The sequence below is a fragment of the Centroberyx affinis genome, unplaced genomic scaffold (assembly GCF_046629955.1).
Source record: "Centroberyx affinis isolate AG114_WGS23_722 - 3 ecotype Tasmania unplaced genomic scaffold, CSIRO-AGI_Caff_v1 ptg002363l_1, whole genome shotgun sequence".
Taxonomy (NCBI): Eukaryota; Metazoa; Chordata; class Actinopteri; order Beryciformes; family Berycidae; genus Centroberyx; species Centroberyx affinis.
Window position 1 is genome coordinate 154,885 of NW_027280623.1, and position 13,910 is coordinate 168,794.

The window sequence follows — 13,910 nt, forward strand, 5'->3', positions numbered from 1 at the left end:
TGAAAGCCATGCAGGCTGCCTGTGGATAGTTGTCAGCAAACAAAACAACTTGAGTGAATCATAGCTGCACTGTGATGGTGTGAACTTCTGTACATCAGACATCAGTACAACGTAAACACACAGGAATTCACCTGCCAGAGGGCTGTAAACAGCTGAACTACTCCAACTCAATTCAATCCATACACCTACAGACTTGTTTTACAATTTACAGGTCTAAAATTATACTACACTGTTCTATAGTGACACCAGCTGAGCTAATGTGGAAAATATGCATAGACATAAGGAGTGATGTTCAAGTGAATACACCAAGGGACAAGAGATCTTTTTTCCAATTTTTTCCAAATTTATTTGATGACAATATACAAGAACATCTTGAGCACGAAGACCTTCCCTGATTTTCCGGGCTCACTATAGGGAGATGAGAAAGACATAGTTAGGACAACAGCACACAATCACACAATCAACATTTCTACAAAAAACCCAGGATTATGTGAATTATCTGAATAAATTCAAAAGGAGGCAAAGCTAAAAATTAAGACTAAGACAAATGCTGACAAATATTGTTTAGATTAGATATTGGTAGTATTTTAGCCCTAACATCATGGCTTGATGCATGACAACTAAGATGAGATTGTCCATCAAGGAAACACTCAGTGACAACAGAAACAATTCAGATATTTCAGTGAGAAATTCACTCATTGGCAGGCATTTAGTTCAGTTGCCTCACACTGGACACACTTAGAAACTGTGAGTTAACACATGCTACACGTCAGTTCTGCTTTTCTTTACTAGAGATGCCGAGAAGTGCCGAGCAACTTCAGAAGTAGAAGGGTTGTGCCGAAGCAGCATGTTTTTAATTGAGTCACAGCAGAGTACTCGCTTCTGTTTAAATAACACAAGCCAGCGTGGGCCAAGCCTAGTGGATACAGCTATTACAGCAGTTACAGCGGTACAAAGGACTAGGGTACAGGGGAAAGTTATTAGGAGGGAGTTTGAATCTCGACATGGAAAAGGGAAACACTGAAGGGAAACTGCAGGGTCAAGTAGGGTGAGACATGCACAGCTCTGGGTCTATTAGCATTTGATGTGCAACACAATGGCACACCATGCTTTTATACCTGAAACTGACACCTCATTTCTGCAAAAGAATTCCATGGGAAGCAAAATCAAAGGCAAAAGATGAAAGAAAGTAATGTTAACTTATTGAAAATTAAAACATGGATAGAAGAGATCTCTGAATTAATCTTAGTGGCTGTACTCCACAGGCCATCTTCCACATGTGGACTTGGGCCAATCAAACCATGGTAGACATGATTGTACAACAGATATTTTACAAGCCAGTTGATCTGAACCTGAAGGAGCCAGACCAGTTGGGTTTTGTCTTTCAGAGATCCTTTCTAGGTGACTGTAGGCCAAGGACAGACATGTGTCATGGTGGGTCCAGAAATATGCAGGTTCTCATTCCATTCAAAACCTGCATACTCTAGGCACTCCATGGCACATGGTTGCTTATCCCTGCTGTAGGCTATCCTGACAGTACCATTAGGTTTCCAAAATAGGGTCTACAACACTATTAGTGTACTGTTCAAGCTAATAATTAGTGTACAGTTTACGCTAATTAAAATTAGTGTTAGGGGTAGGAATGACCAACTAAGTATTAACTGGTGGGACAAATCCCTTTCTGTGGATGGTATATCCACAAAGGGAAAAACACATTAGCTTTGTTTGTCAAATGGGTGGGTGGGGATGTGAAGGAGGGAGTTAGCTAGGACTATCACTCCTGGATTATCTGCACACTGCAGTTAGTCTACTTATGAACAACATTTACCTTCTACAGTTCCCGAAGAACAATTGATAAGATGATTGGAAAGATGACAAAGGAAATTAAAACAGAAGAGTTGTGTAAAAGCAAGACTAACAGGCTAGGAAAAGAATAAGTGAGCAATGAATATTAAAATCATAAGGAGTCAAGTGCATTCAATTTAATGATGCCTTCCCCAATCTGCTTTCATAAGCAAAGACAATGGGCTATAATGCTGAGGAAAATAAATTCTAGGTCCCTACGGCATCTTATTACAGGATTATTCTTATTCAGAGCACACAGCCAAGAAGAGACTGTAAGGATGTGGTCAGACTGTTCTCTTGGCACAAAGAGTATATAAAACATCACTCAGTCACACTACCTTTTTGCCAGCTGCGCCCACGCTGGCCTTCTTGGTTCCTCGTACTTTCTTCATTCTGTTCTTGCGTTCCTTGCGCTGTTTCCTGGAGGACTTCTTTTTCTCATAGAGACCGTGCTGAAAGAACAAAGAGATTTAATCAAAATCAATTAAACTCAATCCATTAAATCAGCCCAACAAGTCAGTTATGGGTCATGGTAATCTGCATGACCATCAATACAGATAACAGCATTTGTCACTGTAACACAGGTCATCACCATCACAAGCTGTTCTGTCTTTAGCATTTTAATCCTTGTCCATTCAGAACCAGTGTCTGGTCTTTGCGAGCGTCCATACAGACAGTTCTTTGATTGGATGTCTAGATGAACTACCACCATTGTGGATCGGATGCTGCAGAAAGCAGCACATGCTTCCATTTGGAGCTCCACTCATATCAAACATATGTTTTCAAAACATACTGTCTAACTGCAAGGAGCAAGCTGCTTGATGAATGAATATATTAAACGCTGACATGTCAGTTTTATACTAAATATTTCTGTGTAAAAGTACAGCATTACTGGTGTGATTTAGAATTCTATTTGGGGTCTATATTAGGCTTTCACTGACAATAGAGTTCTGGATTGAAAACGCTGATATTTTGTGCCTCAACATCTTTACATCTGACCATGTTCATGCCAAAACATTCCAAGTAGTCAGTGTTTCCCCCAAGAATTTATTTCTTGGCTGGCTGATTCTACATCAGATCAGGCATCAGATCCTACAACTGTGCATTGGTTGAGCGCCCTTTACCAGGCAACTAATCCCACGATCAATTCAGTTGCAGACTATCCAGAGTGAATCAACAGATCAGTAAGGGCAGCCTAGCTTATTAGACTGGGACACTAACAGCAATATTCGAAAGCCCTCTCCGGATGGCTTTACTATTGCCAGGTGAGGTCGGTAATTTAATTTTTCCCCATGCATATCTGTAATTCAGTCAGATGGTACAATAACTAACTGGGGGACCAGGGGACTGTGGCAATCCATGGACCCGCCCACACAAATGTATCACACACACACACAATACAACAAAACTCTCTTCAAGTGGCTCCATATATTTGTAATGTCAGATGCAGTAGCTCCTGCACTCTTTTCCCCCCATTTTTCTATTTCTTAGTTATGCTTAAATATCTTTTATATCTTTTGTTGGTTATTAGGGGCCGGGCAGCTCTGCTGCCCCTCTTGTATTTGCCAGTGCTATCATTCTGCTTCTTCTTCCTACAAGGAAATCTGACAAAACTTTGCACACAGGTCCAGTCCCATGCCAAACTTACTCAACTGGCTTTGGGGGTCAATAGTCCTGATGGTGGCGCTACAGCAACCATCTAAAGTTTAAAACTTTGAAAATTCATAACAAATCAGTTGTACATGCTACGGCTTTGCAACTTTCACCAAAATGTAGGCCCAAGTGAGCAGAAATGTTCAGATGGTTTGATCTGGCAGGAGTTATGAAGTCCATCACTCTGTTTTTCTCAAAAACTGTAAAACTAATTTTTTGCTCAATTGACACCAAACTTACTACAATGCATCTTCAGACGGTCCTCCATAAACTATTATCAAAAATTGAGCCCACAGTGCATCAAAATGTTTTACTGTAAACAGTACTGTGAACAGCTACTGCAAATTCTCGCTAAATAAATCTCCAATGTTCATGAAAATAAATGACAATTTTGCTGTCAAGGTAGATGAAGGTTGGTAAATTTCATAATTGTATCTCAAAAACTGAATTTTTGAATTCTATCCTCATATAAACTATTGCAGTCAATGGAAATAGAGCATCTTTAAACATCAGTTTTTGGCTTATGGAGCAATCAATCATTGTAAAAAATAAATTACAGACATCTCTGTGTTGTATGCAAATACTCAGAATTTTGGAAGAGCGAACCTGAAGAAGCCACAATGCGAAACGCGTTGTTCGCCCCAATATTTTATATGAATTAAACTAAAAAAGTCGATTTGAACAATCCCGGTGTGCGCTGGATTACTTTGATCTTGAATGTTGTACTGTTCCTGCTCTAGCTGCACCCTGGATGAGTAGCACGGCTGTGCACAAGGGCACCCATAGTTTTTCATTCTCAGAATTTTGTCTTGAATACTGAATATTTGACACTAGTTTGAAATCTGCTTGTAAATGCATGGACAGCTGTTATCCTGCACACTGGTGGTTGCCTAAGTTCTAGTGTGAAGCCACCTCTAACTATCCCACTTCTCAGGTAGCTCAACATGATCAAGACTTGCCATTGGTGGCAAAGGTTGTGAGTTTGAGCCCCGGGTGCTGCAGAATGAACATGCTTATACCTACTCAGGCATTGTGCTGTGTGGATTAGAGACTCATGATTTCAAAAATACTTCAAGGTTTAATGATAACTTTGGTCCGGACAGGTCTGCTGATGGACCCTCATGTATTTCTCATTTGTCTTCCTCTTCCTCCTCCTTCTTCTACCTCCTCAAAATGCCCAGCCCCGACTTACTGCTGCGCAGCAGCTATAATTTTACATTCTATTTGCATGCTTTTATTACATTTGTGTTTTTTCCCTGCTGAATCCTATTACTTTTACTGCTGCGATGATCTAATTTCCTCGCAGGGATCATTAAAGTTTCATCTAGTCTAAAGAGTGATGCTGCTCTACCCCACCACTGGTTACATGGCTCTTGCAATACAGATGCCGGGTACACAAGTCCGTAATTGCATGAAACACCACGTCGTTCGGGATCAAAATGATCACAGGATGACGGAGTCAACTCAAAATAAAATACAGTAGATCATTTCAGTTGAAATTTTTAGCCCCGCAACAGCAGGGGCTCTATGGATTGCACTGTCAGTTGGTCACTCTGTTCACCACTTTCTGCGTCACGTAGGTGAAATGTGTGCTGCAGGGAGTTAGACTGCACACACTCAATCGGGAGACCCGAGTTTGATTCCTGGCAGGAACGAAAATTCTATGTCGTGGGGCTCTTGTTACTGTCATAAAACATCACTGACATGTTTGTATCGGACTGGATAAAATCCCCATGGTCCTGAGGAAGAAATTACCAATCACCAGACCTCCCCTGGTAATACTAATGCCATCCGGAGAGTGAATAAGTTAAAACACTTCAAAATATCTATGTACTGCGCACACATTTTCCCCATCTTGAACGTATGGCTTATCACTCACCCTGGCCAGTCTGTGTTTGGGCTCGTTCTTCTTGGCGTAGTCTAGGGAGTCGTAGACCATGGCAAAGCCTGTTGTCTTGCCACCACCAAACTGGGTCCTGAAGCCAAAGACGAACACCACATCGGGAGTGGTCTTGTACATTTTGGCAAGCTTCTCCCTGATTTCAGTCTTGGGGACTGTGGCCTTGCCTGGATGCAGGACATCAACGACCTGCAGAGAGGACAGGCAGTGAATAAATGTATTCTCGCATGACCAGATGACAAAGGTCATGATGTGACCTGCAACATGAAAACAACGCAGGTTTTCAAAGCTTACCATTTGCTTCCTCTGAAGCAGCCGGTTCGTCATAAACTTCCGGGTCCTGACTGTCACTGTGTCGTTCTGAGAAGAGAGAGGGTGGAAGATGAGGATCAAGCATGGACACTTCAAAATTACAACAGTCTAGTCGGTCTAATCGTGTTTATTTATATAGTCCTTAATCACAAGCATGGCTTTACATAGCATCATATACATAACTATATACCTTACTACATCATATATACATACATCATCATACACCATACTACACACTCTCACCAATTGGCAATTTAGTCTTCAATTCAACTGACCTGCATGTCTTTGGACTATCACATATCTTGGACAATACAAGTCATCTACTTGTCTTACTTCTTTCACTGCAACTGTCAAACACCAAAGCATGTTCAAGCAAGGTTGACTTACATCTTCACTCTCACAACATCTCACCTTTTAGTATAAATCTGTCAGAGTCTCAGTGTTAGCTAACCTAGCTAATAGGCTGAGATGGCTGGCTAGCTAACATGGCTACCAAGTTTGCTTCTTTCAGCAACCTCTATGGAACTTCAAACAGGGGGTCGACAATGCTCAAAGTGTTTTTGATAACAACAATCTGCCAACCTAAAAGGTTTAGCAGTGCAGTAAACACTGTTGACTATAAACGAGGGCCTCCACCTGGCTACAACTGCCATGTATGCTAACGTTAGCCAACCAAGGCTACGGCAGCTTTCCCACTGTTACCTAGCTAAACAACCACTTATTAACTGCAGTATGCCGACTGCAGGATAGTACGAGGCAGCTTGTTCGGATAGAGAATAAAGAATATGAAATAATAGAGGGTAGTGAATGTATAATCCACGCCGAACAACATAAATACTGCCTGTTGAAACGGTCTGAATCGATCACGGACCAGTCGGGATAGCATTTGGATGGGCCGAGAGTTATCTCTCAGAATCGGCTAATATCATTTCTTACCATTTTAATATTGAGATGTAACTACAATGCCGACTTGAATGAATACTTGGGGCGTATGAAATGTATGTTGATGAAAGGATGGCCTTGATAATCGAAGGATTTTACTGGTAATTTTTGCCACAAGACTCACCATCTTGGCGCTGGCCTCGCTCAGGGATGTAGAAAAGGAGGAAGGACCGGAAGGCGCCCGAAGAAATGCCTGCACAGAATGCGGTGGGCGCGTTTGTCCTGCCTGATGTAAAATGTGAAACAAACTTGGGGGAACTTGGGGGGGAAAGAGATTTACGTTTGTCTCAGTAAATAAAATAGCTTGTTCATTTTTATTTAAAAAGCGGAACTAATGAAAATGAGACCTAAAATGTATTCGCTGGTTGCTCCATTTTCTCTTCCAAAACGATGCACTTTTTAAAATCTTCACATGTTCACAGTGCAATAAAATGTATGGTTGTTATTATTATTATTATTTTTTAGTTAAAACCATAGGTTAAAACACGGGCCAAGGCGACTGGATGTGTAAATTAGAGCTTTGCGTGGGTAAATTCATTAGCAAACCCCAATTCAGGTTCAGAGCCCTTAAGTAATTCCTCTCCTGTCCACTGGATGTCACTCATGAGATGTCAACAATTTTCTGTGCAGCTGGAGCGTAGAGCAACATGTTTTATAATTGAAGGCTCATTGACCAATAGAGGAAAATGAAAAATGATCCAGATAGATAGATAGATAGATGTTCTGGATTTCTCTGTGCATTTTCTGTGGTTAATGACAATAGAGAACAACCAAAAATTAGTTTATTGATGAAAAACCCACATGATCTACACACCATTGACCTGCCAGCAGCAGCAACCACTGTGGAAAGATCGCAGCAACTCACCGCACATTGTACAAGCACACCAGCACTAAGCTAGTTCTCACTTATTTCTTTAACAAACAGCATCATCCTTGAATTCTTGTTGTGGGAAGGTCAAAACACTCAAATGAATAGCGCACGCTGTTCAAAGAAACTGTCATGTAATGCCATGATTGTTTTGCGAAACCAAGTGCCCCTAAGAAATTGTGATTGGTAACTGGAGGTAAACCTAGTTGCAGGTGTGCTGACACTGATGTCATACATTTCCATTTAGGTTTCAGGGTGTGCTTTAACTCCATCTATAGTCCTTTCTGGGAACTATACATCATCCTGTCTCCGAGTCATACGTACTGCTTTGTTAGGTTGTTCACATGCTCTGAACAAATGTTGATATTTCCGGCAGCACTTGAAGGAAGCACAACAGCTAGAATACAAAGTGGCAACATGGTGCTGCTGCATATTGATGTTGGCATAACTGATACTTAAAGCACTGTTGTTAATTCTGGTGCTCCCAACTAAATTAATCAATTTGTGGCATTTCATTGCCTCTAGAGACTTTTTGTTTCCATTTATTTTCTCTTGATTTTTCAGCCTCACCTTTTTGTTCAGATGCTTTTTCATTTTAATTTGTTAGGTGAGTCTGTTGTGATTAATATGCATGACAGTCAGTCCTTCAGCTGAACAGGCCCACAGGTCGACCGGCCCACCAGGAAAACTCCCAGTGCTCCAGATGGTCAGTCTGCCTGTGTTTGGCAGTTGAAGTGATCCTGATTCTGCTGTGAGATGCAGATTCTTCCCAAGAGTCTATCCTAAATATTACATTGTATCTGAGTGTCAATAGTGTTTCAGTACCATCCAAATGCTGTTTGGCATTGACAGTGCACTCAAATGAAGTATTTTATGTTTTTGTTCACCTTGTTGTTTTTATTTCAATAAAAATATTCCACAAAAGCATCTGATTATATATAGTGCAGTTTAAGTTCGATTAAATTAACTGAAAATAATGAGCTACAAGAAAGGACATTTAGAAGCAATTAACTTTACTTCAGCTTTCCGTCTTTTGCACTAAGACGAGTCATACCATTTGAGTGTCTTGGGGATGCCAAGCAGATCAAGATAATATTCTTCCAATCTAATAAAAATATATTTTACACCCAGGGTTCTTGATTTTTTCAGCCATGGACCCAAATGAGACATTCAGTCTCTCACCTCATTAAAACAAAGTGCCTTTCTTGCCATACAAGGCGTTCCTCGGCAATGGGCCCACGCCTCCTTTTGGTTTCCCAGGACATGGTAATGCTAAACCAGGATGCACGCAGTAAAAAGCTCTTTGCTCTGGTCATTAAACATCATAACAAGTTTATATGATGTTCTCTTAAGGCACATCTTGCTATACTCTTTCTGAAATAGGAGTTTGGCACCCCCTGCTGAGCCACCATCACCCTACTACTGCCATTGTTTATATAGGACATTATTGTATTGAGCAAGCTCTTGATATAAGGACTAAGCTAGACATGATGTTTAAATATATTTTGAATATTTTTGTGGTTTATATGACCTGTCTTTTTAGTTACAATGAGATCCGAAAGCTGCAAAGAGATTACTTTCACATTTACATATACATACTCAGCAAGATACTCAAAAATGGAAAATGGGAATTTAATGTCTTCATGCAGAAAGCAGTTGCTTGTTTTTGTTTTACACAGCTCTTCAAACATTTTACAGATTCCTGTTACAGTCATTTCAAAATAAGCATCATCAGAGTGGTGTAAGTAATACTAATTCTTGATAAACACACTTGGACATTGAAAACCAAAACAACATTCTATTTTCTTTGTTAAGGAACTTTATTGATCTTGCTGCAACAGTGTCCACTGGCATTGGCGTTTCATTGAAAATAAACTTAATTAAAATCAGAAAAGAAAGTTACAGTAAGTTTGTTTCAAATCTCTCTGCAACGTACAATGTTAAGCCCTCAATGTCAAACCAAACTGACTTAAAAATTAATCTGCAATATGAATTTCGATGCCATAATACAAATATACTTTTCTAGCCCAAAACAAATGTGCAATGCAAAATTGGTGCAAGCAAAACCCTCGACATATTTAACACCAAACATGGCCAGAGTTAATTACGAAGCCAATAAAGGAAAGACAAATCTTTGATAGACATCATTTCTCCCATTCAGTCATTCCAATCATGCGGTAAAACAAACTCATAGTGAATGAACTGAAAAACAGGTATCTCAGTGTGATTTATTTGCCAAGTCCATAGCTGCTACTTGGACTACAATCAGCAGATAGAAGTACAATTGTGGCAAGGAAAACTCAAAAAAGTGGTGGAGCTAACTGAGCATGTGGGACTCGTCCATATCGCCTTTCTCAACTTCACCATCCCAAAATAATGACATCGCACTTCAGAGAGCCAAACTTCACAGCTGCTTGAGGAAGAAAATATGCATAACAAAATGAACCATTAAAAAAAAAGTAATTATTTTTCTCAGCTGCTAAATACAGTATTACCTGTTGAATGTTACAGTGAAAAAATAAACAAATATCTGTTGGAAAGTATAAATTGATGACAAGGAACCTAGTTTTAGTTACTGCATTGTATGTAAAGTAATGTAAGGCATGGGCAGATACACTTAGCACATGAAGAGAATAAGGTAATGCAAAGTGGATTAAGGACACTGGGGACAGATTTGTAGATTAAGGGATAGTATCTACCCAATGCAAACAACTTTTTGTGGTTCCTTAACACTTCTATGAAGTCAAAAGGATTGACAGGGTTTAGACCCAAACAAATCCTTAACTTGATAAGAAGAGTCTGTGTATAAGTGCAATGTGGCGGATGATTTCCAACTAGTCACCAATTCATGAAAACAGCCCTCTTAAATTCTGCTATCTCCTTATTTTTTAAAACTAAGAAAATGTATTCAAAAATAAAATGCATATAAAAGACCTGGATAATTTCAAGTTTTCAAAAAAATCACCTTATATTTCACCCAAAAGTTACTATTGGGATCTAACCATTTCCACATTGTTCTAAATGTTAACGTGGTCTGAATTTTCGAAAACACCTGACAGAGGTCACCAAGTTTTACCTCCTTGCTTAGTTTTTATCAGTCATCAACACAAAGCTCTTGCCAACACACCAAACCAGGTATCTCAAGGTAACAATCAAATCTAGAGAAAAAGTTTAGAAACTTTTCTTGGCAGTAGAGAAATGTGTGAATGAAATTGCTACAGCAAGGTCACAATAGTGATAAAATGGCTGTCTTGATACACATGTTATATCTTAAAATTTTCTTCTAAATGAAAAGCCAATTTTCAATCACCGTATGTATCATTTGCCTTACATAATAGTGTGAAATAATCAAATTATACGGTTTCAACACAGTTAAATCACGGCCTAAAAGTCACAGGGTAACTATTTTTAAAAGTATTTTTCCCCTGAAAATTGGAAACTGACATAGGCTCGTATTGGCGATGGAAAATAGAATATTGGAATGGCATGAAATCTTCAGCTAATTTGAAAATAATAACAACACAGCATCCCTTTACATACCTTCACTGGAAACTAAACAGACCAAAGAACTGATAATAGATTGTGGAGCTTTTCAAGTAGTTCCAAAAGCAGAAAATTCCATTTAAATAATAATAATAACGTGCTCAAGAGGGTCTTCAAAACCAAAGAGTGTGATGAAGATCAAACCTTTTGACTTTTGAGGCCAGTACTAAAAAGTATCGTTTTCCTCGGCCAATTGAATATAGCCTTGAGTGTTATTGGTTTTACAGTGTGCTCTGGTAAGGATCCTGACTGGACAGAATGATGATCACAGTAAGCTTTGAGATGAGCACTGCAATCTATGAATTGGAAAGTGTGCCCGGGCACAGAGAAATCAGGCCCTCTCCCTTGTTGTGTGGTTGATTTGTACGGCTACTGGTAACCATGGAATCTATTCAAAGAAACCCTCTACCTATTTCCCAGAGTTGGCCACACCGTACTTTATGATATACTGTATCCCCATGGTTTACACACATCACATCCAGCAGCGAGACAGAGAGCTAAAGAAGATGGCCGCCATGAGGGCTCACAACATTGGTTTCTACAAGCCAAGCCACTGGCACGTGGATGCCAGGTTATTTGCTTCTGCTGGTGCGGTTCCAGTCTGTTAGATGTCCATTTCAAACTGGGCGTCATCACCTTGAACACAAAACAACAACATGGTGTCGAGACATGTCTGGAACAGGCTTGGCTGTTGCTGTATCGTAGCTGTTAGTAATTGGAACCTTTAAATTCAGATCAACAGAGGGTGTGTCTGTGAGCAGGGAAGGGCGACTGACAATACTGACTATACTGGGCGTGCGTCAAAGAAACATGCATAGCTACATAAGCAGTATGGTGGGTTACTCCATCTGTATCAGGGTTGAAGCCATTCAAGGACTGAATTGAGAATGCATGGAAAATTCCAATTCAGTTCCTGGAGTTGGAATTAGAATCAGAATGTCACCCAGCTCTAAGGAAACAGAATTGGAATGGCAGAAAACAGAATTGAATTCCATTAAATTCCATTAAATTCCACTTCTAAGAGAGGTTGACTTGACTTGCTAAACATTATAAATCAAACATTATGAGTCAAATAATAGACAGATAAAGAAATACAAATACGTTCAATCATAATGTATGTATTATGATTGCTTGTTATGCATCAAATACCACCTGAGAGGTACCTTTTTTATTTTATGATATTCAGTATTGATAACATACTGCATAACACTACATGTAATCTCAGATATGTGGTAAGAAAAAATAAAAATAACATGGAATTTCATTCAATTAAACTTCCTGAAATTCCATTTCCTGTAGGTTTTTTCAAATTCTAATTCCAATTCCTCAGTTGAATTGGAATTGATGAGTTCATTCATGAACTGATCCCAACCCTGATCTGTACTGTTGTTCTTACCGGCTCCCGGCTTGCCATCGTGGTTGTTGATGTGGTTGTTGGCTTCATTCTTCCTGTTCTCTCTCAGGACATTTTGGCTGGTCACCCCAGGGATCACAGGCAGGTGGGCTGGGGGGGTCTGGGCAATAGGGGAATTACGCCTGTCCAACAGGAACTTACGGTCATAGATGATCCGGGTTCCTGTTGAAAGCAGACAGATATCAGGTTTGTGTAGTGAGTAGGGAGACCAACCTTCACCCAGAGGATCCAGGTTCAAGTCATAGTGTCTGCAAGCAAATGTCACCTGACAAACATTATAAATTTGAAATATAAGAAGAATAGGCTAGGTAGTGAGACAATAATGCAGTAAAGCAACTGTTTTAAATGCAACTCTTATTTAATCAGTGAAAGCCCCTAAACTTACAGTTTTAGACTTACAGTGTGTCTGTCAAACATCATCCTTATAGTGACCTTTTTGTATTTTATGGCTTTATCACAATAATATTCCTATAGTGACTAATAGAAATATTACAGTTTTGCTGTGATATATGTACAGTATCATTGTAAAATTTACTTAGGTCTTTTTTGTAAAGGCTTTATGCACTGTAATGAATCATGAATTACGACTGTGGCTGTAGTTACTAACTACTTGATATAAGCCTTATGAAGCTATTTGCCACATTTCTATTTGTCACGGGTGGCAAGCATTTACATTCTATAAATATCATCATTTCTATAGGCTACAATGCATTTATCTGAATCACTGCGCTGTAAACCAACCAATCACGTGCCAGCCAGGAAAGGCAGGGGCGGGGCAAAGCATTGTTTTTGTTTTGATCAGTCTGACAGGCTGCCTGGTAGCCTAGGCCACACTGACAGCAACATAACAAGGTTTACAGATAGCACAAACACGTCAAAAAGCATTTATCCCATATCCTGTTATAAAAATGATAAAGTAGACAGGAGATCCCCTCACCTCCCGGAGTGGTTGAGAATAAAGTGCCTCCAGGGGTTGTACAATAGTCATGAGGTAGCTGCGTTGTGTCGTTGATCAACACCGTCCTGGTCGGGATGGCCCTGCTCTCGCTAAGCTGACGACTGGCCGACATTTCAGCGCCGATTCGGTGACAAATCCAGCAGTTGCAGAAACTAGGTGTTTTTTTTCCCGACGGACGGTGGAACCCCGGGCCTTTCCCACTCTAATTTCGTCCCAAAAAAGGCTTTCTTGGCTCTCCTTTCGTCCTCCCAGCCGTCAGCACCGTCCCCTCCCTCAGCAAGGCAGGAAGCACAGCGAGCTGTGGGAGGATATGAAGTCAACGTGCGGAGGGTTAGAGTTAGATTTATTTGTCTGGTTAAGTAACACTTCCACGGGTTAAACTCGTTGGAAGTGCCCGGGAAACGTACACACTAATTACTCAACTAACGTATGTTTCACCTATCCTGCCACTGTAAAAAATACTAAAATACTAAAT

At 40.0% G+C, this 13,910-nt stretch overlaps 2 protein-coding genes across 2 annotated transcripts; both read right to left on the reverse strand.

Moving 5' to 3' along the window:
* Window positions 1-320: 320 nt before the first annotated feature.
* On the reverse strand, window positions 321-6,009 carry rps24 (ribosomal protein S24). Its single transcript, XM_071533397.1, has 5 exons — window positions 5,986-6,009; window positions 5,693-5,758; window positions 5,378-5,587; window positions 2,184-2,297; window positions 321-408 (listed from the first exon to the last, which is right to left on the reverse strand). The coding sequence occupies exons 1-5, from the start codon at window positions 5,989-5,991 to the stop codon at window positions 406-408; spliced, it is 399 nt and encodes a 132-aa protein (XP_071389498.1). The 5' UTR covers window positions 5,992-6,009; the 3' UTR covers window positions 321-405.
* A 3,142-nt stretch (window positions 6,010-9,151) lies between these two features.
* On the reverse strand, window positions 9,152-13,704 carry eif4ebp2 (eukaryotic translation initiation factor 4E binding protein 2). The gene is made up of 3 exons (XM_071533405.1): window positions 13,415-13,704; window positions 12,460-12,639; window positions 9,152-11,699 (listed from the first exon to the last, which is right to left on the reverse strand). The coding sequence occupies exons 1-3, from the start codon at window positions 13,545-13,547 to the stop codon at window positions 11,668-11,670; spliced, it is 345 nt and encodes a 114-aa protein (XP_071389506.1). The 5' UTR covers window positions 13,548-13,704; the 3' UTR covers window positions 9,152-11,667.
* Between the last annotated feature and the right edge of the window lie 206 nt (window positions 13,705-13,910).